Consider the following 24,588-nt stretch of genomic DNA (forward strand, 5'->3'; position numbering starts at 1 on the left):
TGCTGCCGGGTTGGTCCGGAGCGGCGCTGCGGGACCAACCCAGCAGCCCCCAGCTGCTCTACCCCAGGGGTAGGCAAGAAAAGCCTGGTCTGCTGGGGGGGGGGGCACTAGCTGAACCCTCCCCAGCAGACCAGGGAGACGGGGGTGTCGGGACCGCCCAAGTCCTCCACGGCTTTGCTCCGTCTCCCTGGTCAGCAGACCAGAGAGATGGGGAGCAAAGCCTCGGAGCACGCCCGCAGTGGGACAGCCACGGCGCGCCGCGGCTGTCCCGCTGCGGGCGTGCTCCAAGACTTTGCTCCCCATCTCCCTGGTCTGCAGGGAGATGGGGATAAAAGCCACGGAGCACGCCCGCAGCGGGACAGCTCAGGCACGCTTGGGCTGTCCCCCTGCAGGCGTGCTCCGTGGCTTTGCTCCCCGTCTCTCTGGTCTGCAGGGAGACGGGGAGCAAAGTCTTGGAGCACGCCCGCAGCGGGACAGCCCAGGCGCGCCGCGGCTGTCCCACTGCGGGCGTGCTCCGAGGCTTTGCTCCCCATCTCTCTGGTCTGCTGGTCGGGAGACGGGGAGTAAAGCCACGGAGCACGCCCGCAGGGGGACAGCTCAAGCGCACCCGGGCTGTCCCGCTGCAGGCGAGCTCCAAGGCTTTGCTCCCCGTCTCCCTGCAGACCAGGGAGACGGGGAGCAGCTTTTCTCGCCCCGGAGGACGGGGCGGTGGACCACGGCGCATCTGGGTATCCCGCCGCTCCCGTCCTCCGGGGCGAGAAAAGCCCCGTTCATAATTGCGAATCCGACATAAGTCGGATCCGCATAACTCGGGGACTGCCTGTAGTTTTAGTCTGTAAAGCAACCGTATTAAAATGGCACCTTACCAAAAAAAGCTGTTCCTTATGTATACTTGAATTTTAATGCAAAAAATATTTTTATTGGTGTTTAGCACTGTTAGCAGCACTGCATAACCAACACACAGCTATTGCTGAGTACATTGAATCAATTCCATCTTTGGAATTTGGCCTGCAGAATTTATATGCAGGAGATGGAAGGAACCTAGTTTGACTGTGCTCAGGATGAGGTTGTAGGCCTGGAATTTTTTTTAAAAAATGTAAACTTAGTGTTTTCTATACAGAAAACTTTTGAGACACTTTTGCTTCACCACGTTTATAATCCCTTTTCAGAGTAGAACTACACCTTAAATTGCGTTTATATTCACAAATGTCATGCACTGATGTCAGGATGGTCTGTACTATAGGACCAGACTCTGTGTTTTATAGCATGGGTTTATTGCAGGATTTGAAGAATTTACATGACACCTACTAAGGGTCTGGGTGAAAGATGCTTGCTGGAAGGAAGAAAGATATTTTCTCAGTTTTTCCACCACTACCGCTTCTGTATCTTAGCGGTGTCTTTGCTAACCATCTCCTTCTTTGGTCTCTGTTTTTTAGTCGTCCTCCCCAGAGAATAACTCTAGTGCCAGTTTTTTGAAAGAACTTTCTCAAGATGCAGATTGGAAAATTGACCTGATTCTGTCAATTTCACTGAAGTCCACAAAGTTTTCAATGGCAGGATTGAAAACTGACCAGACCAAACCAAACAGTTTTCACTGACCAGGAGGAAGGATTACACAGAAGCAGAAGCACTGAAGCTATTTGTCCACAGACTTACAAAGATGTGATTACATTGCCTAACACTTGGGGGTTCACATCTGAAAAGCTGTTGGCACAATCAAAAAGACTTTTTTTTTAAAGAAAACTTAAAATCAACAGAATTTGGTGGCATTTTCATGAAAGTTATACCTATGTATAATGGATGAGATTTTCAAACTGTGGATTAACATATACAATATCAATTTTAAATAGGCAAAATTGCTTTAAATATGACCATTCCTTAAAAAATATAAATAAAGGGCTTAATTTTTGTACACCTTCTACACCATTGATTTACAGGACTCAGCTACAAATATCTGTAACTTAAAATTGGCTCAGAACCATGTTCAACTAAATCTTCAGTCATTTAAATGAAATATCTTTCAGATATTCATATCTAATCAGAATATTTTCTACATAAGAAGTTGATATAGATTAAGTGTTTACTTTTTGATAAAAGAATCAGTGTTTGTAACTGGAAAAGTTCTGACAAGGCTTTTTAGTTCATAACCACAATATGAAACATATTTTCCACTGTGCACATGTTGTGATGAACCAGAGAAATTTCGTGCTATAAAACTATGAATTAAATATTACAATCCTGATTTAAATTTTTTAAAAGTGATGAAATTCAGTGTTACGGTTGCTTCTTCACTCTCCATCTTCTCTAACTTGTCACCATCTGCCCTCCCAGGCCTACCTCATATGTACACATTATAAAGTCAGTTCTCCTCTCCATCGAAGTGTTGATCAAAGAGGAAGGATTGGGGCCAGGATGGAGCCAGCTAAAACCTGAGTAATATAGAAGGACCAGAATAATATAGAACGTAGCTCTATGTTGGGGTTTAAAGGCTTTTGATACATAATGTTGATCAGCCATTGGAGACCGATATCTTACAGTGATGACTTAGCTATTTGGTAATGAATGTATGCGAGAGAGCGAGAGAGAGAGAGAGTGTGTGAGTGTGTAATACTACAACAGAATGAAAGGGGTTAAATTTTTCAATAAATAGTTCATAATGCAGCTTGATTTCTGCAAATTCGTATGGAAGATTCTAAATTGTAACTCTTCAGCTGAATCCTGAACTCAGTTTGACCTCTTCAATTCATTCATTTCATTAACAAAGTTTAATGCTTCTTTCTTAAAATGCTGCTGTGCAGTTAATGAGAAAGGAAGAGCCTAATAAAAATGCACCTTGAGTCTTAAACATGTGTTTTGGGAAGCAACTTACAAAATAACTTTTGAAGCCAACCTTGATAAATGGAGTGGTAGAATAAACATTATTTAGTTATGTACAGTTGCTTCTATTTCCTTTTTAGTCAAACAGAGAAATGTGGATATCTCTTAAGTAGATTATTTCCCCTCTGTTGGCTCTACTGTGGATCTAATTCATATGTAGAAGAAAGTGTGTACATTTGACATATTGTGTGGAAAAGCTGGAAGGAAATCTTTTTCAGCTAGACTGAGCAAGCCTGGGTCATGGGGGTATTTCTTAAAACAAGAGCTCTCTTAGCAGCAATACAATACGCACCCCTGCTAATCTGAATGTTTGTATGTCGGTCCATATGGTACATATCAACATTCAGTTATTTGAAGATTGCCATATCATTCCAATTACAAAATTTGTCTGCTTGTAATAGGAAAGTCCTTTTTGGGACATTTCAAGCACCACTTAATCTAAAGGTAAATGCAGGGGAAATAGCAATCAAACTAAAATAGTATCAACAGTAAATCCTGGAATAAATAAAATATTCACAGAGCATCTGATATGAAAGTATATTAATAAAGAACTAAAGAAAATTAATGTAATTAATTCAAATTAACATGGGTTTATGGAAGATAGTCGGATGGGATCTAACTTGATATCTTTTTTGACAAGATTATGACTGTTATTGATAACGTTAACAGTAATGAGGTAATAGATTTCTGTAAGGTATTTGATTTGGTGCTGCATGATGTCTTGATTAAAAACGTAGAATGATGTAAAATTAACATGTCCCATATTATGTGGATTAAAAACTAGCTAACTGAAAAATCTCAAAATGTAACTATAAACAGAGAATCATCACCAAGCAGGACTGTTTCCAATGTGATTCAGATTGATTCTTAAGCCTAATTTTTGTAAACATTTTTATCGGTGACTGGAGAGAAAACATAAAATAACCATTGATTGAAATTTGCAGATTACATAAAAATTGGGGAAATAACGAAGAGGACAGATCAGAGTGATCTAAGTCTCTTGATAAATTGGGCACAAGTAAACAATATTGGTTTTTAATATGGTTAAATGTACATGTGTAGGGACAAAGAATGTAGGCCATACTTCTAGGATGGGGACTCTATCCTGGGAAGCAGGGACTCCAAAAAGATTTTTGGAGTGTAGTGCATGGTTAGCTGAATTCAAGCTCCCAGAGTGACATTGAGTCCAAAAGATCTAATGCAATCCCAGGAAGCATTACACAAACAGGAATCTCAAATAGGTGTAGGGAGATTATTTTACTTCTGGATTTGGCACTGGAGGGCTATCACTGGAATACTGCCCACAATTCAAGAAAGATGTTCATGAATTGCAGAGTGTTCAGAGAAAAACTATGAGAACAATTGAAGGACTCAAAAACTTGTCTGATAGCGATAGACTGAAGGAGCTCAATCTATTCAGTTTAGCAAAGAGAAGATGTGGGGCTGAGCAGTGTTCCTTGTAAGCTGTGCAATTGTGCCGCCACTCGAGGGGTTGTGGGAATGAAAATGCTGGTCAGATGATTAGCAGAACACTCTCAGCTCACTATTTTTGTTTCTATTGCTGGTGCATATTCGCACATGCCTCAGCGTGCACACAAAAAATTCTGCACGTGAATGGAAAAAATCTGCACATGGATGGAAATGATCAGAGAGAACTTTGGGGCTGACTTGATCATTGTCTGTACCTTTATAGGAAGCAAATATTTAATAATAGGCTCTTCAAGCTAGCAGAGCAAAGGTACAACATGATCCGGTGGCTGGAAGTTGAAGCTAAACAAATTCAGACTGGAAATAAGGTGTACTTCTTTTAATGGGGAGAGTAATTAACCATAGGATCAATTTACCAAGGGTCACAGTGGATTCTCCATCACTGATCATTTTTAAATCAAAATTGGATATGTTTCTAAAAGATCTGCTCCGGGAACTCTTTGGGGGAAGTTCTATGGTTTGCATTATGTACAAGGTCAGAGGATCCCGGTTGTCCCTTCTAGCCTTAGCATCTGTGAAAACCAGCTTGGAAACCTCCTTTATCCCCATTGTCCCAAAATGTGAAAACTAAACACCTCTGCTGGGCACTTCCACTATTCACCTCTTTACTGGCAAGGACTGAGTCTATGCATAACAAAAGAAAACCTTGAATAAAAAGGAAAGGACTCAGCATTAATTTGGGAAAACATTTCACCAACAGCTAGACAGTTCACCACCAGCTTCCCCATGGCTGGATCTGGCATCAGCTGAAGGTAGGGAGGAGAAGGCATCAGTTAAAGGTAGGGAGCTGGTGTGGGTCCCAGTGGCCTATTGGATTAGGCATCCACCTATGGAGCCTGCCTCTACACCAGCCGTGGCCAATCCATGGCTTGCAAGCTGCATGTGGCTCTCCTTCCCCCCTTCTTCCTCTCCAAAGTGCAGTTCACAGACTTTAACCCAAAACAGCAAAAACTGTTCACTTTGCAAAGCAGGTGTGTCTATTGATCGTCTAGGCAAAGCAGCCGTGCCTATGCAAATGCTGCCTACTTATGAAGTCTTTTTCACAGTTCATCAACGTCTACTAGGTGAGGAGAGCTTGTTCAGATCATCTGTCCAGCTTCAATGGTTACCCATTAGTTGGCGATGGATCTCTTTAACCACAAGGACTGCTGCTTTCAGTTAGGTTCGGAACTTGAATTCAGTTTGGATTAATGTCAAAATGTTTTGGTTGCTTATTCAGACTTTCCAGATGTCTTGGCTCAGGAGTGTAGTATCTGAAAACCTTGAGAAATTTGACCGTTCTACTGCTGGCAGTGATAGCAGTTTATCTAAAAGTGCCAGGACCTTACAGTTTGGGTTCTAGAAATGGAGGAAGGTTCGAAAATGATGACCCTGTCTTTTCCAGGCTGATTAAGCCACCCCTACTTTTCAGCTCTGATTGTAAGTCCACCCTGATGATAGCTTAAACCTTTCATCCTCTTCTTTCTGAGTAGCCTGTGTGGGGTGTTGCCTGGTGGAACCTTTCGCAGAGTAAGAAATCCCCTCTTCAAAAATCTCTGATTCATCCACAACAAATTGTGCTTTGTATTGGAGGCACTGCTGGAAAATACACACTTAGATTTTGCTTCTTAGGCTTCATAAACTTCGTAGAGTTTAGTTTTTGAGGGAAGTAAAATATTAAACTCTGTGTGCAAATCTATTGTGCAGAAGTCTGTGGTCTCATTCTCACTTCTCTTGCTGTCAATAAGAGTACTGTGAAGTGCTGAAGAGCGTATCCTGCTTCAGTGGCGAAACCCTTCAGGCTGATTAAGAAGCTGCACTGATATGTTTCCAGGATAGTCCCATAAAGCTTTATTTACCCAAACAAATGATGATTGTGGTTTTAATTCTTGTAAATGAAAATGGTTGCTAAGTGCATTGAGGGGTGAACACTGGCATCTTGGGGACTTTCAGGGGGTGAAATCTGCAGCCCCATTTTCTGGCTTTTTGGAGAAGCTGAATCAAAATTCCATGTGCTGGCAATGGTGATTTCCTTTATAAATCAATAAGTTATGTTGTTAATACAAATCTGAAAGCTCTTATTTTTCTAGATTCAGATTGTATTTCCCTGTAATTTTAAAACAAGTAACTAACTGGCCACTATAATATAATCAACTATTGTCATATGTATTTTTTTTCCTCTCAGTTTAATCTCCCATGAGTTCTTGCTGGAATGAATATTCTTAAAATAAAAACAACTGCCCTTATCCTTTCTTTTAACATCATTGTATGTCTCTCTTTTCATCCAAGACAGTGAGTTGAATTAAAGATCTTATTTAACACAGAACAAGGGAAAAAACAGAGAGAGGTACTTCCTTTACAAAGAAATGCTAACAGTCTTATTTTTTTAGACTGTAATCTTTTAAAATATAGATGTTGCTGGATTTAAAAGTTTGGGACTTTGGTTTTAGTAAATGTATCAGTCATTCCTCTCCACAGTAGGAATGTATGTCATTGTATATACTTAACTAAGATTGAAATCCTCCCTTTGTAGACTTAAAATTGTTCATGTACTGTTTTGGGTGGCCATTATCCCATCAGCAGGAAATGACCTGCAGTAACCTCTGAGGCTGAAAGCTGTTGTTGATCAGGGCAGTTTTGTGGTCAGCAATGTGAATGAAACAACCCTTATTGTCATAGTTTTTCAAAGTAGAATCACTTAGGATTAGTAATTAGACTCCTAAACATATGGCAAGGTGTAAAAGATTTGTTTCCTTTAAAGGGAGTTTTTACATTCAGATACGGTAAATAGTTTAGAATTTCTCTTTATAGATAAGATAGAGGGATCAAAGTATATTACTTTCCCTAAGACACTATAATAGTTGAGAGAGAGGCATATGTGCATAAATATACAATGGGTTATAGGCTTGATTCACCCTGCCGGCACAGGGTGGGATGCAAATTGCCTTTTTGGCCTCCCGCCCCACCTGTGGGTTCACCGGAGGGAGGGTAGTGTTAAACTTCAGCTGAGCTCCAAGGGTGACTGAAGTCAACTGGAGGGTATACTAAACTAGCATGCCCCAACTACCCTAATCATGCATCCTCCCTGACTGAGCCAACCTCCCTTAAAACTATTGTGTTTCCCTATGAAAAATACAAATCAAGGATGTTTTAAGAGGCACTTTTGCTCTTTTAAAACATTTTACTAAATACGTCTACTCTGTTTTAGAGGCGGATGTAGTTCCAATTGAAAATAAAAACTCAATGGGAGGAGGGTGTTTTGTGTGTTAATTTAAGCATGGGACTACAAACAGGAACTCTAGTTTTAATTCTGACCGCACCACTGACTTTACTGTGTTGTCTTGGAGAAGTTATATAGGGCCAAATTTGAAACAGAAAGTTACACACATATTCTATTGAAATACCCATTAGCATGTGCAAACTTGAATTTTTCTGTGCTGCTGTGGCAATTGTGCACATGTATACCCAGAAATATACACACACTTCTGTATAGTGACCTCTGGCCTCCCATTCAGAATTGTCCCTTTATTTCTCCACTTCCATTTCTCCATCTATCACATGGAAATAGCTACTTACCATCTTGACATGACTATTGTGAGATTTAATTAGTTGGTTTGCAAAGCACTTTGAAGGTGGGGGGAAAAAAACCACTGATTCTATACGTGCTATTTGTTATATATGTTTTTTTATGTCATTGTCACTGGAATTTGCTTCTGCTTTTTAATTTTTCTTTTCTCCTTGTTATATTATTAGTGTTCCGATCTTGGATATCATGCAAGTTTGAACAGAGCCCTAAGAACATATCTTTCTGCAGAGTATAACCTTGAAACCTCTAGACATGAAGGCCTAGACATCATTGAGAATGCTGTTGATAGCTTGGAGTCCCGAAGTGACAAGCAGAGATTTATGGAGATGTATCCCACTGCCTTTTGTCCACCGATGAAATTTGAGTTTCAGTCTCATATGGGGGATGAGGTCAGTAATTAGTAACTTCTTTGTGACAAATAGCTAAACCATTTCTGTTTCTGCATAAAAGAAAACTTCCCTGCTCTGAATTATTTTCTGCAGGATATGGCTTTTATCCACTTCTACAAATAATCTAGTTAAAGTGAAATGTAAGCCAGTTTTATTTATACAGACACAAATGGATCAGCAAACAAAACCTTTGGCAGATCTGGAAACATATTGTTCAGAGCTCCTCAAAATAATTCAGATGCAAGAACAATCCTTTGGTACTATGCATTGTATTACACTTCAGTGGCATTGGCTCACAATTTCTACAACTTCCACATTGTGCCCAGCACAGGAACAGAAGCAATAATGGCTTTATATCACTGCCACTCAGTGGAGCTTCCTAGTGCAACTTAGAGGGGCCTTGAAGCATAATATCCGGAGATTGCCAGAATTAAAGTGGTCTCCAACCATGCCCCTATTTCTACTACATTAGGGACTGGTGGCAGCATAGAATGCTACACCATCTGGGGATTTCCTTCTGCAAGGGAAAGCTTAGATGTGTACTGTTTTGTGGTCCTGGAATAGCCAAATGCCATATTGCAGAGGAACATCAAGGCTGCTCTCTGTTTTCATAGAATATTGTGACTTTTTCTACATCTTACAGTATGAAGACTTAAAATAATTGACGTGGAAAATGCCAATCTAAATGTAATTACATTTTTACTAGCTTTAACAGCAGTTCATCTGGTTTTAAAGAGAGTGACAGAAGTCAGCACTGGTGAACTGAATTTTTCTCTGAGTCTGATAGCTATTTTTTATTCCTTGTTAGGTTTGTCAGGTCAGTGTCCAGCAACCGGTGCAAGCAGAGCTTATGCTCAGGTATCAGCAGCTACAGTCACGACTGGCCACACTCAAAATTGAAAATGAAGAGGTGAGATTTCTCTCTGCTTGCAAAGTGTGATAAACAGCATTTTGGGAGAGGGAGAATTTCCACCATGGGGGGCATATATTGTAGGCTGGGGGAAGCTGAGCCTCACCAAATAGCCCCCTCTGGCTCCTTCCTCAGGCCACCTCCTGCAAGACACTTGCTCCTTGGCCCCAGCCCAGGCAAGCTACTCCTCTCTCGGAAAATGGGCTATGGCTACAGCAGCTGGCCTATGGTCGGGACCTGGGTTGGGTCCCTCTGAACACTGGGGCTGGAGGCATTCAAGAGGTCTGGGAGCTGGGATTGCTCTGAGCTCTGGTGGGGGAAGAGGGCCATTAACAGTGGGATTTTGGGCAGAAGGGGTGGGCAGGGCCACAGACTAGCTTCCCTAGGCCCATGGTTCACCTGCCACCCATGATTTCCATTGTGTCAAAAACTAAGCATCATTTAGACCAGTGTTTCTCATCCTGCTGCCCAATCAACCCAGATCTGCAGTCCCTGGGAGACTCTCAGGGCTGTACAGATAGTATTGAATGCAGCCCAAAATAGTAAACGGGATGAGAACCATTGGTTTAGTCTAAAATGGTTTAAATCTAGATGCACAAATTTCATTCATAATATCAAATATCTATACAAATTTCAAAGTTTAAAAACTGTGTCTCAGCAGTGAAATTATGCCTTACTACATCTCAAATGCATCACTGTGAGACAAGGAGCTGCACAGAACATGTTCCAGTGCAGAATTCGGCCTTACAGATCATTGAGTCACCTGTAGAAATGAATCAGACCAAAAACATCTCAATGGTTTGGTACAACATTTTAGGAAAGGCCTGTAATGAAGTTGTTAATGAGTCAGAATCAGTTATAACTAATTTAAAAATGTGTGCATTTGAGTTTGTGTATTGCTTTCCATGAGAATTCATTGTGTGTGTTTGAACTTGTATTTGTTGATTCCTGTACATTTAGGATTCATTGAAAATATTCTTATTTATATGGATATTCTTCAACTTAAAAAAACATAGTCCTCAGTGTTTCAGCTTATGCTTCTGTTTATTTGACCCATATGTGTAACTCATTAATTTTGCTTTTTAAAAGGAAACACTTGAATTCCAGACAGTGCATTTATTTTTAAACCAAATATAGATCAAGTTATTTTCATTTAGGTGGTTTTAAATGAGCAACATTTGTTGAAATTACTGCACTTTCCTTGTAAATGCTCAGTCCACCTTTATTGAAACTAATTTATTTAAGCAAAAACCAGCATGTTTCAACTCTTGGCAGTACATATGCATATCAGCCAATGAGTCTTTGTTGAAACTAGCACAGTAAATTTCCCCCTTCTCAGTACCTCATAACTAAGGTCATTGGCAAGCCACTACAAGGAACCTCCCATTGCAGCTGTATGCATGGACCTGTTGTTATACAGAAGAACACAGATTCTAGATTTATTCATGTTCCATACATTTTGGATTTTAAAGTTTTAATCTCTCTATCTTTCTATCAAGCATTCTATGGGCAAATATATAAAAACAACAGATTAAAAATATTACATTTATTGTCTCCTACAAAATAGAACTTGTCAATTTTGGACAACTAAGAAGTTACACTAGCAGAATTACTGAGGTCTAATTATCTAATTCCCCCCCTTCTTTCTGCCGCGGATTTAACAAATGATTAGCCCCTGGATTGGCAGATCTGAAGGATGAAGAATTTTTTGCTGCGTTCTATGGCTGCAGAGGCAGAATCTTTGTTATGCTCTTAACTACAGCTGTTTACACATGGTGATATTGAATGCCTGTCCTGATGATGGCTCACCTACTAAAAGAAAGTTGCTCTTTTCTTTAAAAAGAACAAAAAAAAGGCTAAGTGCTCTTCACTGCACCCTGGCAGCATATGGAGGCCATGCATAAATTGTACTTGTGCCCATTTTAAAGCAGTTCTTAAAACTAAAAGCCAAGGCATCTTCTTAACTCTATTCATACCTTGAACATGTGAATCAAAATGTAAATACTTATGTTAACATCAGACATGCAATAGACTATTTAAATAATAAACTGTTTAATTTCAGAGTAACTCAGATTACCCATTTAGGAGATGTGGGTGAAAGCAAGATTAAAATAGAGGCGGTAAAAAAGCCTATTGATTGCCCACCAAATGAGAGCACAAGCATAGGGAGAAGCAGGAGGCATATGACAGTATGTCAGGGCATAGGTATGGGGAACCATTGCTTCACAGAGACAGATGTGTTTGTGCAAAGGAGGTGCATATAGAAGTTACTTTATGAAGCCAGGGAGTAGGTAACCCACTTCACCTCCAAACAGAGGTGAAATTAATTGCCAAGACTTACCAGAATACTTGGGTCCTTGGCAAGGTGGGGGAATAACTCTCTGGTCCCCAGAAGGGGTAGGGCCTTGCGTGGAAGGTGCGGGGTTGAGACCACATTCCTCCAGCCAGCGCTTCATAGCTGCCACTACTGTGGCTGCTACAGTAGCAGTGTCTGGGGGAGCCTTGGGCCCTTTTAAATCACTGGGCTCCAGGGCAGCTGCTCCCTCTCACACTCCCCCATTTTGGTGGCCCTGCGGGTAGGGTCATGTTAGAGCTGCCGGAGTCAGACTCTGCTGGAAGGACCACCAACAGGAGAGGAGCAAATGGGACAACTTTAATATCTGCCATGAATGGGCCAGTACTGGTGGCTGGTTCTTACCAGTACACCATACTGGCCCACTTTCACCTCTGCCTCCAAACGTATTCATCAAACATTCCATTCTGCAGAGCTTCATGGTACACACACTACCAACTGGATCTTCTCACTTGTCTTTTCATTGTCAGGATGCAGTGCATCTCTTGTTGTGTTTCTAGTCATCTGTCCACTCTGAATGGCCATATTAAACACATTTCTGCAGCTAGTAGGAGATGCTATGATAGCTGTGTAAACTGTACGTTCTTCAATCTCTTCATCCATATTGTAGCTGTGGGTTATAGACATGATCTTTAAAACATCTAACCCCTTACCAACATAAGGGTATTGCTGCACCAGAGTTTCTCCTGGGAGAACAGCGTGCACTGCAAGCCATGCCAGCAGATGTGCTCAATCATATTTTAATCTGGGGAGCCAACAGTTCAGGTTAGAGCACAAGTTTCTTTACCTCTTTCTATTCACTACCACTTCGTTTTTCACTTTATTGTTCAGAGGCCAAATTCTGTCAGTCAGAAGATTAGCCTATATTTGGTTTTAGTAACATATTAAAGCATAGTGACAGTTCTAGGAACCAGTGATCTCTTTATTCTGTTATTTCTATACCAGTGCGAAACATGTCACTTGCTATTGTCATCACCCACTGTTCATTCACAGAGCATGTAAGAGAGAATTCACTTCAGTAATTAGTTTCCATTTTAAGCTGCTTCTAGGATTTATTTATGTTACTTTCTGTAATTGATAAATCGCATTGTTCATACCAGGTTAAGAAAACAACAGAAGCTACTTTGCAGACAATACAAGACATGGTCACCATTGAGGACTATGACGTATCAGAATGTTTCCAGCACAGTCGCTCTACAGAGTCTGTGAAGTCAACTGTCTCTGAGACATACATGAGTAAGCCCAGCATTGCAAAAAGAAGAGCTAACCAGCAGGAGACTGAACAGTTCTATTTCATGGTATGTTGGTTGCTTCTTCAGCCTTGTGATGTTGTCCAAACACCTGTAGTAAGTGTTTTCAGAAAGAATTCTGCAAAGATCCTGGTTTTAAGTAAAAGATAAAATTGATCAATTGATTTTCATCGCTGCAGAAATTCAGAGAATTCCTGGAAGGGAGTAATCTCATCACAAAGCTGCAAGCAAAACATGATTTACTGCACAGGACACTTGGAGAAGGTAAATGATGCAGAAGATACTGGAAAGCAATTCTAGGATGAACCCACTAAAATATTTAAAGCATAAGCAGTAGAAAATTACAAAGCTCAGAGTCCTAGTGCCCAGTCTGATTTCTTTGCCAGGCATAATTCAGAGCAGTAGTTAGAGCCTTTTCCTGCACAAGAGAAAGCTATAAATTGGTTTTATTTCTTCAGTAGTTATTAGTTTGCATTTTGCAAGTATAACAATATGGACAAATGAATCTATTTGGCAATGAAGCTATTGAATGAAACATCTGTGTTCTGATTTGAGAAATAATACAATACCAGATATACGCTTAATTAAAAACTGTGTATAATGTACTGTTTTTTGCTTCCCGAATTTTTTTGCAAACACATAAATGGCAACATTCTGTAAGGCTCCTATCCTTTAACAGAAGCCATTAGCACAGATCGTCATGCCCCACAGAGCTCCACTGTGGCTCTACTCTACTGACTGCAGGATCAGGTGATCCGATTTAGACTCTCAAAAGAAGAATTGGGGAAGTGTCATGAACTAGCACACTGAAGAACTGGGAGCGAGTGAGGGGAGACGAGCAAATGAACCCATTTCCCACACAACAGCTTTAGTGAGTGGGGACCCAAGAGATGGGAGATAGAAAGCCAAGAGAAGATACTCCCTGGAACTGAGAAAAAGCTAACAGGGGAAAATCTACATCAGGCCAGTCTTCCACCCCTGGTCCTATGGCAGCAATGTCAACTCTGCCCATTGTGGGACTCCACCACAATCCCCACCCTGCCCCGGAGATGAATGGCTATGCAGTGAAGTTAAAATATTTGCAGATGACTAGCCTAAATAATTATGTCAAATCCAGAGAAGACTCAGGAACTTCAGAGGGCTTTAACCAAGCTAAGTAAATAGGCAACATAATGGTAAATGAAATGAATTATTTATAAATGCAAAACAATGCACATTAGGGAGATAAAAATCAAACTACTCATATACCTTATGGTTATAAATGAGCTATATCAACTCAGGAAAATGACTTGGGTATCATTACGGACAGTTCAATGTGCAACACTGGCACACCCTTAAGTGAATAACAAAATTGTTATTAACAAGCAGTTACAGTCAAGAACTCTCTATTTTTGGCAATGAACAAGCTTAGGCAACAGTCAAGATGCAATCTAATCCTGGCAAAGCGCTATTTACATATTGATTTAGTCATTAAAATACATGAGCATGAACAATGGAGTCTATTTAGAATTTTACATCACATTACTTACAGTACCAAATGGTTCTTTAGGAGAAAATGTCTGAGAAGTAGCTTATGTGGATTGTTTTCAGTTATTTAAAACTCTGGAGATGGACGATAACCACACGTTGCCCTGAATCTTTGTGCAGCTGTAAATCTTGTGAAATAAACTCGGGTTAAAAATAATTCAAGATGAATAGCAAACTGGCAAACATAAGTATAGCTACATAAAAAAAGCTTTTATTTCCATCAACTACAACTGAATCCTTGTTCGTTGAACTCTTCTAGGTCACAGAGCTGAATACATGACCACAAGGTAAGATATATTTTTTTAATCTCTTTTGTTACAGGAAACTACAAACATAATGAAGATTCAAAAATCACTTATAATGAAGAATGTAAGGAATCTGAAATACAAATATTGATAAATGTACAGAAGCATATTTGCACCACACATTCTAGCATCTAACTAAGCTAATGCTGTAACTATAAAATGATTAAGAACTGATTTGTCCATCTTTTTCTGGGATTATAAACTAGGGTGCCATGTTGAGAGTGCAGGGTGGGCAGCAGCCATGTGTATCAGGATGCTGCTTGCTTTTCTTCCTGGCTATCAGGAAGCAAGGGGAAAGTACTTGGATTCCGTGAATTACTGCTCTGCTCCTCCCTTCACTAAGTAGGAGTTAGAGGCATGCATGGAATCCCTGTACTGTTCCCTCACTCACTTATTGTCGGGAATGGGAAGAAAAGCAAGCAGCATCCCAATATGTATGGCTGCTGCCCCTCTCCCTCCTCCCTTCCCACACTCTTCCAAATGGCGCTCTTGATTATAAAGTACTTTTGTGAACGTTTTGGGCAACGTCAAATACTGTGAACAGAAGAGAAGCCTCCATAAAATCTCATAAAGTTGAAACCTCCATTTAAAGCAAATTTTTGCTCTGGTGAATAGGGGTGAAATCTTTTTAAATTATATAAACATTTCTGCAGTCTTATGTCGTAATGCAGTGTTCCAACTTCTCAGTTTTGCAAGATATCTCTTCTCAAGTAGAGTTTCTTCTGCTGCCAGAGCACTACTGTGAAAATAGAAGTTTTAGGGGAGAAGAATTTCTTTAATGATTAATTAAAAATAGTCTCCAGTCCTACACCATCCCAGAGTCCCACCACTATTTTTCTACGTTTTAAAGTAATTGTAAGTGATTTTGTGTGGGTGGGTGGTTTGTTTTTTTTAAACAGTTACTGGCTCCAGATGAAAATGTCTATGTAGTGCCTAAGGAATACAGTGATAAGTTTTAATTTTCATTTGACTTTTCTCCACCATGAGGCAACTTTTCTGCTTAATAAAACCGGTGATTAGAATACTGGTGTATCATACTGTGGTTGGCAGGATGAGTTTTTGTTCCTGCTGCACGTTTCGTGCATAATACAAAGTAATAAGACCATTGCAATCATGCACCTTTTTTGGCGGGGGAGGGAGAGCCAGTACATGACTCTTCTATGGCAGCTTTGTAAAGAAAGTCAGAATGATCAGTGAGGTATTTATTTTTAGCAGAATTTTTGCTCTCTTTAATCCTTTGTTACATTTAAATCTTGTGAAATGTCCTTGTTTGACAAGTACTGTTTTTGTTTTCCTTTTTTCTTCCTAAAATGGTTTATTACTTTGCCACAAGCTTACAGATATTTATGTAGTTCTGTGACTTTTTCTACCTTGCTCAGTAATCATATTCCCTTCCCTTGGGCCTCCAAATCTTCCCACTAATCCCCAGAAACACAAGAAGCCCAGGCCACAATCACAATATAAGGCTAAGCTGTCTAATGGTGATTTGGAGTCATTTATCAAGGTACTGACACCAGCTCTCTCAGTGGCTGATTTCAACAATTCTTCCTCATGTAAACTGAGGAAGATCATTATATTCAAATCTGTCTTGGGGCTCTTGCCAGCTGATCAATAAAATAATTCCTAAAGTCAGAGGGAAAGAGAAGAATACAATATTCACATTGAACTTCCTTATAATGTATTGAATTGGAGTATGGATGATAGTGACAGCCTAGTTTTGATAAAGAATTTACAGTTAATTAAAAGATAAAATGTAATGTTCTATTCCACGATCTGACATTATTTCCTACTAGCAATTGTAATCATTTTAAATGCATCAGAACCCTATGTAGAACCCATAGTACACTGGATCTGAAATCCAGGTTTTGATTTCCCATGACTTCAGGAATTCATTATTATATTGTGCAAAATTGTGAGAAGCATACTTTAGTGTCTTTGCTGTATTTATTATTTTCTTTTTCTTTTTTTATTTCTAATAATGCTCCTAGCCGAGGACGAAGGAACTCTCACACCAGACACCAGGTATAGTTCTAGTGAAAAGAGAGCTGATTCTTCCTCACTGCCAAGTTGCATTCATGCCTGGCTTTAAAATTAGTTCTCTAGTTGACCTTACAGGGGAGGTTTGCATTAAGAAATTAGATTGTTTCATAACTCGGTTTTGGCTACCATAGTCCTTCCAGATGTTACCTTATTAATAGGCAAGAACTTGCTGCTCTCCATAAATTAGCTATGACCTTGTAGACCAGGGATGGGCAATCATTTTTGAAGGGGGGCCACTTCACACATTTTGGAAGTGGTCGTGGGCTGACCCGGAAGGGGTGGGGCTTCGGGTGGAAGAGGCAGGGTTGAGAACTACCCGCGGGTTGTTCTCTGGGGTGGAGGCTTAGAATTCACATAACATGGCTGGCAGCTGCTGGCCTCACTGCTAGCCTGTTGCCTGGTTGCCACCTGGCAGGCACAAGCCCTTTGAATAGAAACAGCTGAAAGGGCTCGTGCCTCCCAGGCAGCTCCCAGGCAACAAGTGTGTGGGACTGAGAGCTGTGAGCCCTTTCAGTTGCTTCTGGTTAAAGAGGTTGCGCTTGCCAGGTGTGGTTTATTACTAATATTTCTAATAGCAAATATTTTATCTGAATTAATGACATTAAAATGGGCCAGTCTTGGTGACATCTAGCAAAAACAGATTCCTTCCTTAAATATTTTTTTCCCCACTAATGGATCAAAAACTTAAGGCCCGTTACTTTTTATTAGCAATTTGGGCAAATGTGAAAAATAAGACCAAATCAATGTTTTAGTTTTGTGAGGCTAGTCTAAAAAATGCATTAAATAGTCATGTTTACTCTGGTAATTTCTTACTGCAAACAGTACCCTTTTAGCTGTTGTACATTCCTTGCATAGATCAGTAGTCTAGCAATGTGTGTGATGTATGTGTTCTAATATTTTGCTGCTTAGTACAAAGACAACCTAGCATTTGTTGTTTTTAATTATTGTAGGATTCCTAGGTTAGCAGCTGAACTCTGCAAATTAATTTATCTGTTACTGAATCATTCCACAATCTGAAATGAAAATGTTGGTGTAATTATTGTTGATTCTTGATTTGCTGATTCTTAGCCATCCACTCTTTGCCAAGTACTTAAAATAAACCAACCCTTCCTTTGGCTATTTTTCTTAATGAAATTCTAAAATTGACATTACTTAAAGTAGAATAGTTACTGAAATTATGATAGATAACCTCATTTAAAGCATTATCATGTTGTACATCAAAGCAATAGGTAGGTTGTCTCAGCAATTCCATTCTAGTTTTTTTCCGCCGAACTTAAGAATACATATATCATCTTTTAGTAAAAAACTAGACACAAATTGCAGAAGCTTGACATATAGAATCTTGCCTGGTCTTAACTCTTAACTTCTAATTTAGTTTAACATGAAACTAAAGGACTAGTTTATAAGAAAAAGAAAGGTTGCATATTTTGAGTGACAGGTTTTTATTTGTTTTCTCTGTAGTTTTTATATTAAATTTTGAAATAAATTAGTTCATGCTCTGAGCGTTTCATATTTGAGATTCATTTTAACCATATATTGTTCATATCCTCAATGCATATTTGATAACTCCTTCATAGTCCTTAATCTCTATTGAGTAAATCGTATCCCATTTTTGTAATGTCAAAATAGAGAACGCCGTAAACAGTAACCACTCTCTTGGATATGATCTTTTTAACACCAAGGCCATGTCTACACTAAAAAAGTATTTCAAAATAACTAAATTTCACTTAATAACTCCCAATTTTACAAAACCAAAATAGCGTGACCCAACTACAGGGAAACCTTGAAATTAGTCCGAGGCAGGCTCAGTTAATGTGGATGCACTAAGTCGATTTTGAGCCCTGGGAATCACTGGGGAGTAATTAGTTCAAATTATTCTGAGGAGTAGCTATTTCAAAATAGCTGTACCAGAGCATCCATACTACCATTATTTTGAAATAACTATTTCAAAATTAGCGTTATTCCCCAAGAAAAGCAGGAGTACATATTTCAAAATAAACAGCCCCTTATTTCGAAATAAAACCCTAGTGTAGACCAGGGCCAACAGATGTTATGCAGAGCATGAACAGCGTTCCATCTTTTTCTCTCGTGCTGTTTGCTGGAATGGCTATCTCCTTGTGTTTTTATAACAACTTGTTTACAAGGCAAGACTGAGCCTGTGCAGAATAGATAGATTATTTTTTATTTGGTCCCATCCCTTACACGTTTCCAGTTTGGGTGACCCTACCAGGAGTTAGAACTGTCCACAAAGCACTTGAGGTCATTTAAACACACATGCCTTCCTGCCATGGCAAGTCCTCAGAGAAGGAATTCTTTTGGATATTCAGTGGTTTGAAAAACAGTTTAATGGAATTTAAACTTCACAAATCAAGAATCTGCGTATGATCAAATACTTCCTGGTCCCTTCCACTGATTATTTTTAAATGGGCATTTTTTTAAATAAAACCAAACCCCTCTATATTTAGCTAAAGCCATGATTGTGATTCATGCACCAAAGGCAAGATGTTTTAGAAATGTGGGTTCTGATCCTGCATATAGATCTATACTGGTACTTACTCTTATTCACAATCCCACTGGGGAGAACTTGGGGATCAGGCCCACATTTTTTAACCTCCCTTTCTGGCTGTATCACAAATTGTCAGCAAAGACAGCTATAGTGGAGTCCCATACAGGAGAGCATGTGGGTTTAAAGCTGCATTAATGTATGCCTGTATTCTGACAGAAACCCAGTTTCAGGGGAGCCGTGCCAGGGCAAGGTAGGGGTAACAGCTCTGTGCTCTCAGAAGGGGTGGGACCTCTTACAGGCAGCCAGTCCTTGATGCCACCCAGAATGCACCACACTGTTCCCCCGCTTACCATACCTCAGAGCCACCTGGAGCATGCTGTGTGGTGTTCAGGAGGTGATTTAAAGGGCCCAGGGCTCCAGAACCACCACAGTAGCAGCAGTGGTGACTAGGAGTTCCAGGCCCTTTAGAATCACCAGGCCCTGGGGCAATCACCCTTTCTCCTTCTCCCACTCCCTCACCCACCCCATTAGTAGGCCTAACCAGACACATACACAAGCTTCTCAAACAACTTAGTCTTGCTTAGTGCAGGACTATATTGTACAGGTAGCTGCCGGTGGTAGTTATTTCCAGATCAGCATAACATTCCACACTGTGCCATTTGGTGGCTCTTACTGCAGCTAGCCTATGGAACCGCCCTTCTGATACATCAGAGGAGCCAGAATAGGAGCCACTAACGTCCTTTTCCTGGCCTTTTAGGCCTGGCCATATGAGGAAGCATCTACAACAATTTGGCTCCACAGTATATAAAATTAATTCCAACTACTAATGGGAAAATAGGCTAAAATAATGCACAAGCTTCATTTTCGTGCCATGATAATGAATTTTAATTGTATATTTAAAAGGAAGTTCATTGCTTAACTCATTTTGCTTCAAGAGTCTAAAATAACCGCATGAAATGAGGATACATGTATGTTAAGTTAACCGCATGCAATGAGATAAGTTGATAAAATTTCAGCCATCAGTTAATTCACAGCAGGGCAAAATATGACCCAGGGGCTGGATCCAGCCTGCCAAGCCACCGGGTCCAGCCTATGTTTCTCTGCTCTGCAGGGAAGGGGGAAGCTTTGTGTGATCTCCTCGCCCCCAGCCCAATCCTTAGCTCCTATTGGCCAGAAACAACCGGACAATAAAAACTGACCTCAGCCAATCTCTCAGCTCCGATTAGCTGGAAACAGCTAATCAGAGCTGAGAGAATTGCCTGAAAGCTGGGGTAACGAAAGCCTTTTCCCCAACCTGGAGCTGAGAGCTTTGTGGAGGGAACAGCCTGTACTTTTAGGCAGTCTGGGGCTGCAGCAGGCAGGGATCTCAGCCTGCCTTGGGGGTGCTGCAGGCCAGAAGATGCTTTGTAAGTGCCTCCCAGCCAGGTACTGCCTCTGGCACCCCCTGTCCCTCCCTCGCCCCAATTCCCTCCCCCAAGTCATCATCCAAACCCTCTGGACCCCCTTGCCCCAGGTCACAACTCCCTCCCAGACGCTGTACCCCCTGCTACACCCCTTCCCTGGCCAGAATCCTCTCTCGCACCCAAGCACCCTCTCAGACCCTACACTCCATTCCCCTGCCCCAGGTCATAACCCCCTCCTTCACCACACACCTCTCAGACACCACTCCATCTCCAGCATCCCAGCCCCTTACCCCATGCGCCCTTCTTTACCCAGCCTCCATCCTAGACCTCATTCACACACCCCACCGAAAAGTGCATCTTGGAGTGCCCCTCACCAAAAATTATTGCCCCAAGTGAATGTCTTTGATTTGATGACTTGCATAAGGACTTCAGTATTACTTTGATAGGCTCCTGGCAAAAGTGGGAAAATACTTTTGTTTGGAAGGGATTGTTTTACTTAACATTACTGTCTCGACCTTGCATTATCAATAAAATCCATTTTTATATGTTATCTAACGTCTGTCTCCTTTTAGTTTGCAGTTATATTCTTTTTGCTTTTGTGTCCTCAGGATTTAGGACAAGTTATTCCCCTCATAGTGGAAAGCTGCATCAGATTTATCAATTTATATGGTAAGCTCTGAAATACATCATGTCACTTCATTAGTATCTTGGCTATTTTGCATAAAGTATATTTTGCATAATGATTTTACCTTCTCATGTTTGTCATTTACTTTTAAAAAAATTAGATTATATGATCTCATTGCTCATCTTTTCTTTCCCTACCCTTTAGGTCTTCAGCATCAGGGAATTTTCAGAGTGTCTGGTTCTCAGGTGGAAGTCAATGATATTAAAAATTCATTTGAGAGAGGTAATTGAATTTATGTCCATATGAACAATCTGAGATCCAGCTCTTGGGAAAAAATCTATTAAAATGTAATAATTGTATTGGACATTTAAGCTATTTTATGTACTGTATTCACTGTACCTCAGGTTTTGCCTATCTGCATATTTACTTGTCCAGTATATTAATGACTTTCAACATTTTTATTTTATTCTGTCCTTAGGTACATACGATTATATTTTTCTATACACGTGCACTAGATTTATGACCCTTATACTGTCTATAAAATGTTTTATTTACCAATGGTAAACTGGAAATCATGACTTCTTTCTCTTTCCTGTTTTTATTATCTTTAAAAGTCCTAAAAGAAGCAAAAATACTAACTGAATAAATTTAACACAATTTGACACCATTGTTACTGGCTCTTTCAAGATATGAGTGCTGGATTTTCTGTTCCCTCTGCCAAAGTGACATCACAATCAATACAAACATAGGTTGTTGAAAGAGTCATTCCATTTTAACATCTATTTTCATTCCTAAAAAAAATTCATCCTAGAGGATAATTTTTGAGAAAGCTATGAGAGAATGAACAGAGGGGTATAAATTTGATTGTCTTTCAACCTATGTTAAGTCTGTGATTGTTCTGATGTTGCTCACTGTGGCAGAAGAATTGGAATCTGAAGGCGCTAGCAATTCTCAGATGGTGTTAAATCATAGTGTTTGCTGCTTTTTTTTTTTTAAAGAAACATGTAATTAAGTCATCTCTTTTGGGATTTTACAACTCATTTTTTAATTTCTAACATAACCTTTTGAGATCATCTTTTAATAAGAGAATCCCTTGGTAGAAAATCTGTCTTGTGACTAACAGCAAGAAGAAAGAGTAGACTGTATTTTCACACTCTAAAATGAACTCCATATCGTGTAAAATCAGATCTGATACTTGAGCAGATATATGCAGTAACTATTTTTATATGATAAATGATGCAGTATCCTTATATCTGAGGACAGTTATGGATTGTTATTGTTTACCTTTAAAGTCAACCTTATTAAAATGGAAATTGTTTTGCCACAGAAATGTTCTTGAAGTCATATTATATCGATATAGCTAAAAATGTTTTGATGTGCAGTTTAGTCTTTTAAATGATGCAGTATTTTGTTGTGAGTTTTAGTGGTTTTGATTCTGTATATTGTACTCATATAACTGCATTATGCACATTTTCTTGTGTTTTCATGAATGCTTTTTCAATCCAGAGAGAGATGTGCAGCTCAAATAAATCTTAGTTTTAAATGCTCTATATATAAGATGCCTAAGAATAGTCCTAAAAGACCTGTTTCACTAAGAATGATCACATTCTTCATTTCACTAATGCAAATCTTAATGAATCCCAAAATATTCACTCTCCACCCCATAATCTATGGGTTCACTGAGTTATGTAATTTAAAGAAAGATTTATTTCAGGCAGGGATTGCTTGTTTTCAGTTTAATCATGCAAGATTTCTAAACCAGTGTTTATGATTTTACTACCATGCAACGTCCCATGTAGTCAAATCAAATCTTTATTCATTTATGTGAAATGCTATTAAGTAAGACTGCTTCTCTATATATTTTTAAGGTGAAAATCCTTTGGCAGATGACCAAAGCAACCATGACATTAACTCAGTTGCTGGAGTACTGAAGCTCTATTTCCGAGGGCTGGAAAATCCTGTCTTTCCTAAGGAAAGATTTAATGATCTTATTTCCTGTGTCAGTAAGTAAAAATTCCTATTTCATTCCCTGTAGAATTACATTTTCATAAATACAGTAGCTGCCTAAAAAAAACCTCATTTAACTGATTTTTCTGAAACAATTTGTTTGCTATCTGCATCGATTATCAGTCCTATTTGCAGCTGGGCCAGCTCCTTTTTTCCAGAAGGATCAGTGTATACAACCCTTTGTTGTCGACACAGCAGGAAGACTGTCTTTCTTGGTACAGATTGGATCTTTCTGATCCAGCATCCTTGGGACCTGACCATTCCTGGATGAGGGATTTTGCCAGACCAGGGGAGGTCATATCTGCCCCCCAACAGCCTTAGACCAGCTACCAGCTTCCTAGCCAGCTCCCCCTGTACCACCGGCCTTGCTGCGCTGCTGGTCCACTCACCCCCTTCCCTTCTACACTGGGCAGTCCAGTTCCCTGTGTGCTGGGCTCCTGGCCCTGCTGGGCAGCCTCGCTGCATTGTACCTACCAGCCTATCTACCGGATGTTGCCGGCACAGGAAGTCCAGGTTAAAAGAGTTTCAGCCTGTATGTGTGATATTTAAATGTACATACACTGACATTTTGTTGTGATCTTTAGGGCAGAACAAGGGAATGATGACATAAGTGGGCCATAAGTATGATTTTGAGTGCCTCCTGGGCAATGCTTAGTGCTCTCAATTCCCATTTGCTTTTGGGGGAATTAAAATACTTCAGCCCTTTCAGGATCAGGGCCTGAAGGAGGATAATAATTCTCTATTCCAGGTGAAGTTCTTACGGCTATACACTAGATAAAGGGGGGAAAGCAACATAAAAAGGCTCAAAAAGCCTCAGAACCAGCTGATGAAAAATCCCCTCAACATAGTATCTTGGACAGCTAGCTGCAGGCTGTCTTCAGAGGACTCCTTCAATGCAATCACGGGGATGGAATGGAAGGAGGTGGAACCGCAGCACCTAATGCTGCAAAAAGTCTTAGCAGGGACAAGTTACTGTAAGTTAGGCAACCTTCGATGACTGGCTGAGTTACACTGGGATACCCTATGGCCCCAGGACAGCCCAGAATCAACAGGGCATAAAACATGGCTTTGTGAGTTCCATAGTTAAGGTTCAGCTCTTATGGAAAACATTCCCCCCTGTACCTTGCTCTATTTTCAGACTGTCCCAGCTGGATGCAAGTGTTACAAAGAGAGAGAGAGACAGTCTTGTAGGTAGCTACGTTGAATCCCATGTGAACGTTTTAATTAGGTCAGGTACCTTAAAACCATCTAGTCAATGGGGAGCCAACCCAAAATGCAGACCTCCAGGGTGATGGATTTGGGTACTCTGTGTTGCTCAGCAAAGGGACAGTTGTGCTTTGTAC

General features: G+C 40.2%; 1 protein-coding gene across 2 annotated transcripts in view; it reads left to right on the forward strand.

Moving 5' to 3' along the window:
• Nucleotides 1-24,588, forward strand: part of SRGAP1 (SLIT-ROBO Rho GTPase activating protein 1) — a 222,882-nt gene that overhangs the window by 156,483 nt on the left and 41,811 nt on the right. The window contains exons 7-15 of one of the 2 annotated variants that reach the window (XM_006130209.4): nt 8,098-8,319; nt 9,128-9,229; nt 12,683-12,880; nt 13,012-13,096; nt 14,619-14,645; nt 16,065-16,168; nt 21,222-21,282; nt 21,443-21,520; nt 23,107-23,241. In XM_006130209.4, the coding sequence (XP_006130271.3) occupies nt 8,098-8,319; nt 9,128-9,229; nt 12,683-12,880; nt 13,012-13,096; nt 14,619-14,645; nt 16,065-16,168; nt 21,222-21,282; nt 21,443-21,520; nt 23,107-23,241 (1,012 nt within the window). Of the gene's footprint in view, nt 1-8,097; nt 8,320-9,127; nt 9,230-12,682; nt 12,881-13,011; nt 13,097-14,618; nt 14,647-16,064; nt 16,169-16,652; nt 16,687-21,221; nt 21,283-21,442; nt 21,521-23,106; nt 23,242-24,588 lie in introns of both variants that reach the window. The other variant, XM_089779664.1, reaches the window with a different exon arrangement.

The sequence above is a fragment of the Pelodiscus sinensis genome, chromosome 1 (genome assembly GCF_052426305.1).
Source record: "Pelodiscus sinensis isolate ZL-2025 chromosome 1, ASM5242630v1, whole genome shotgun sequence".
NCBI lineage: Eukaryota > Metazoa > Chordata > Testudines > Trionychidae > Pelodiscus > Pelodiscus sinensis.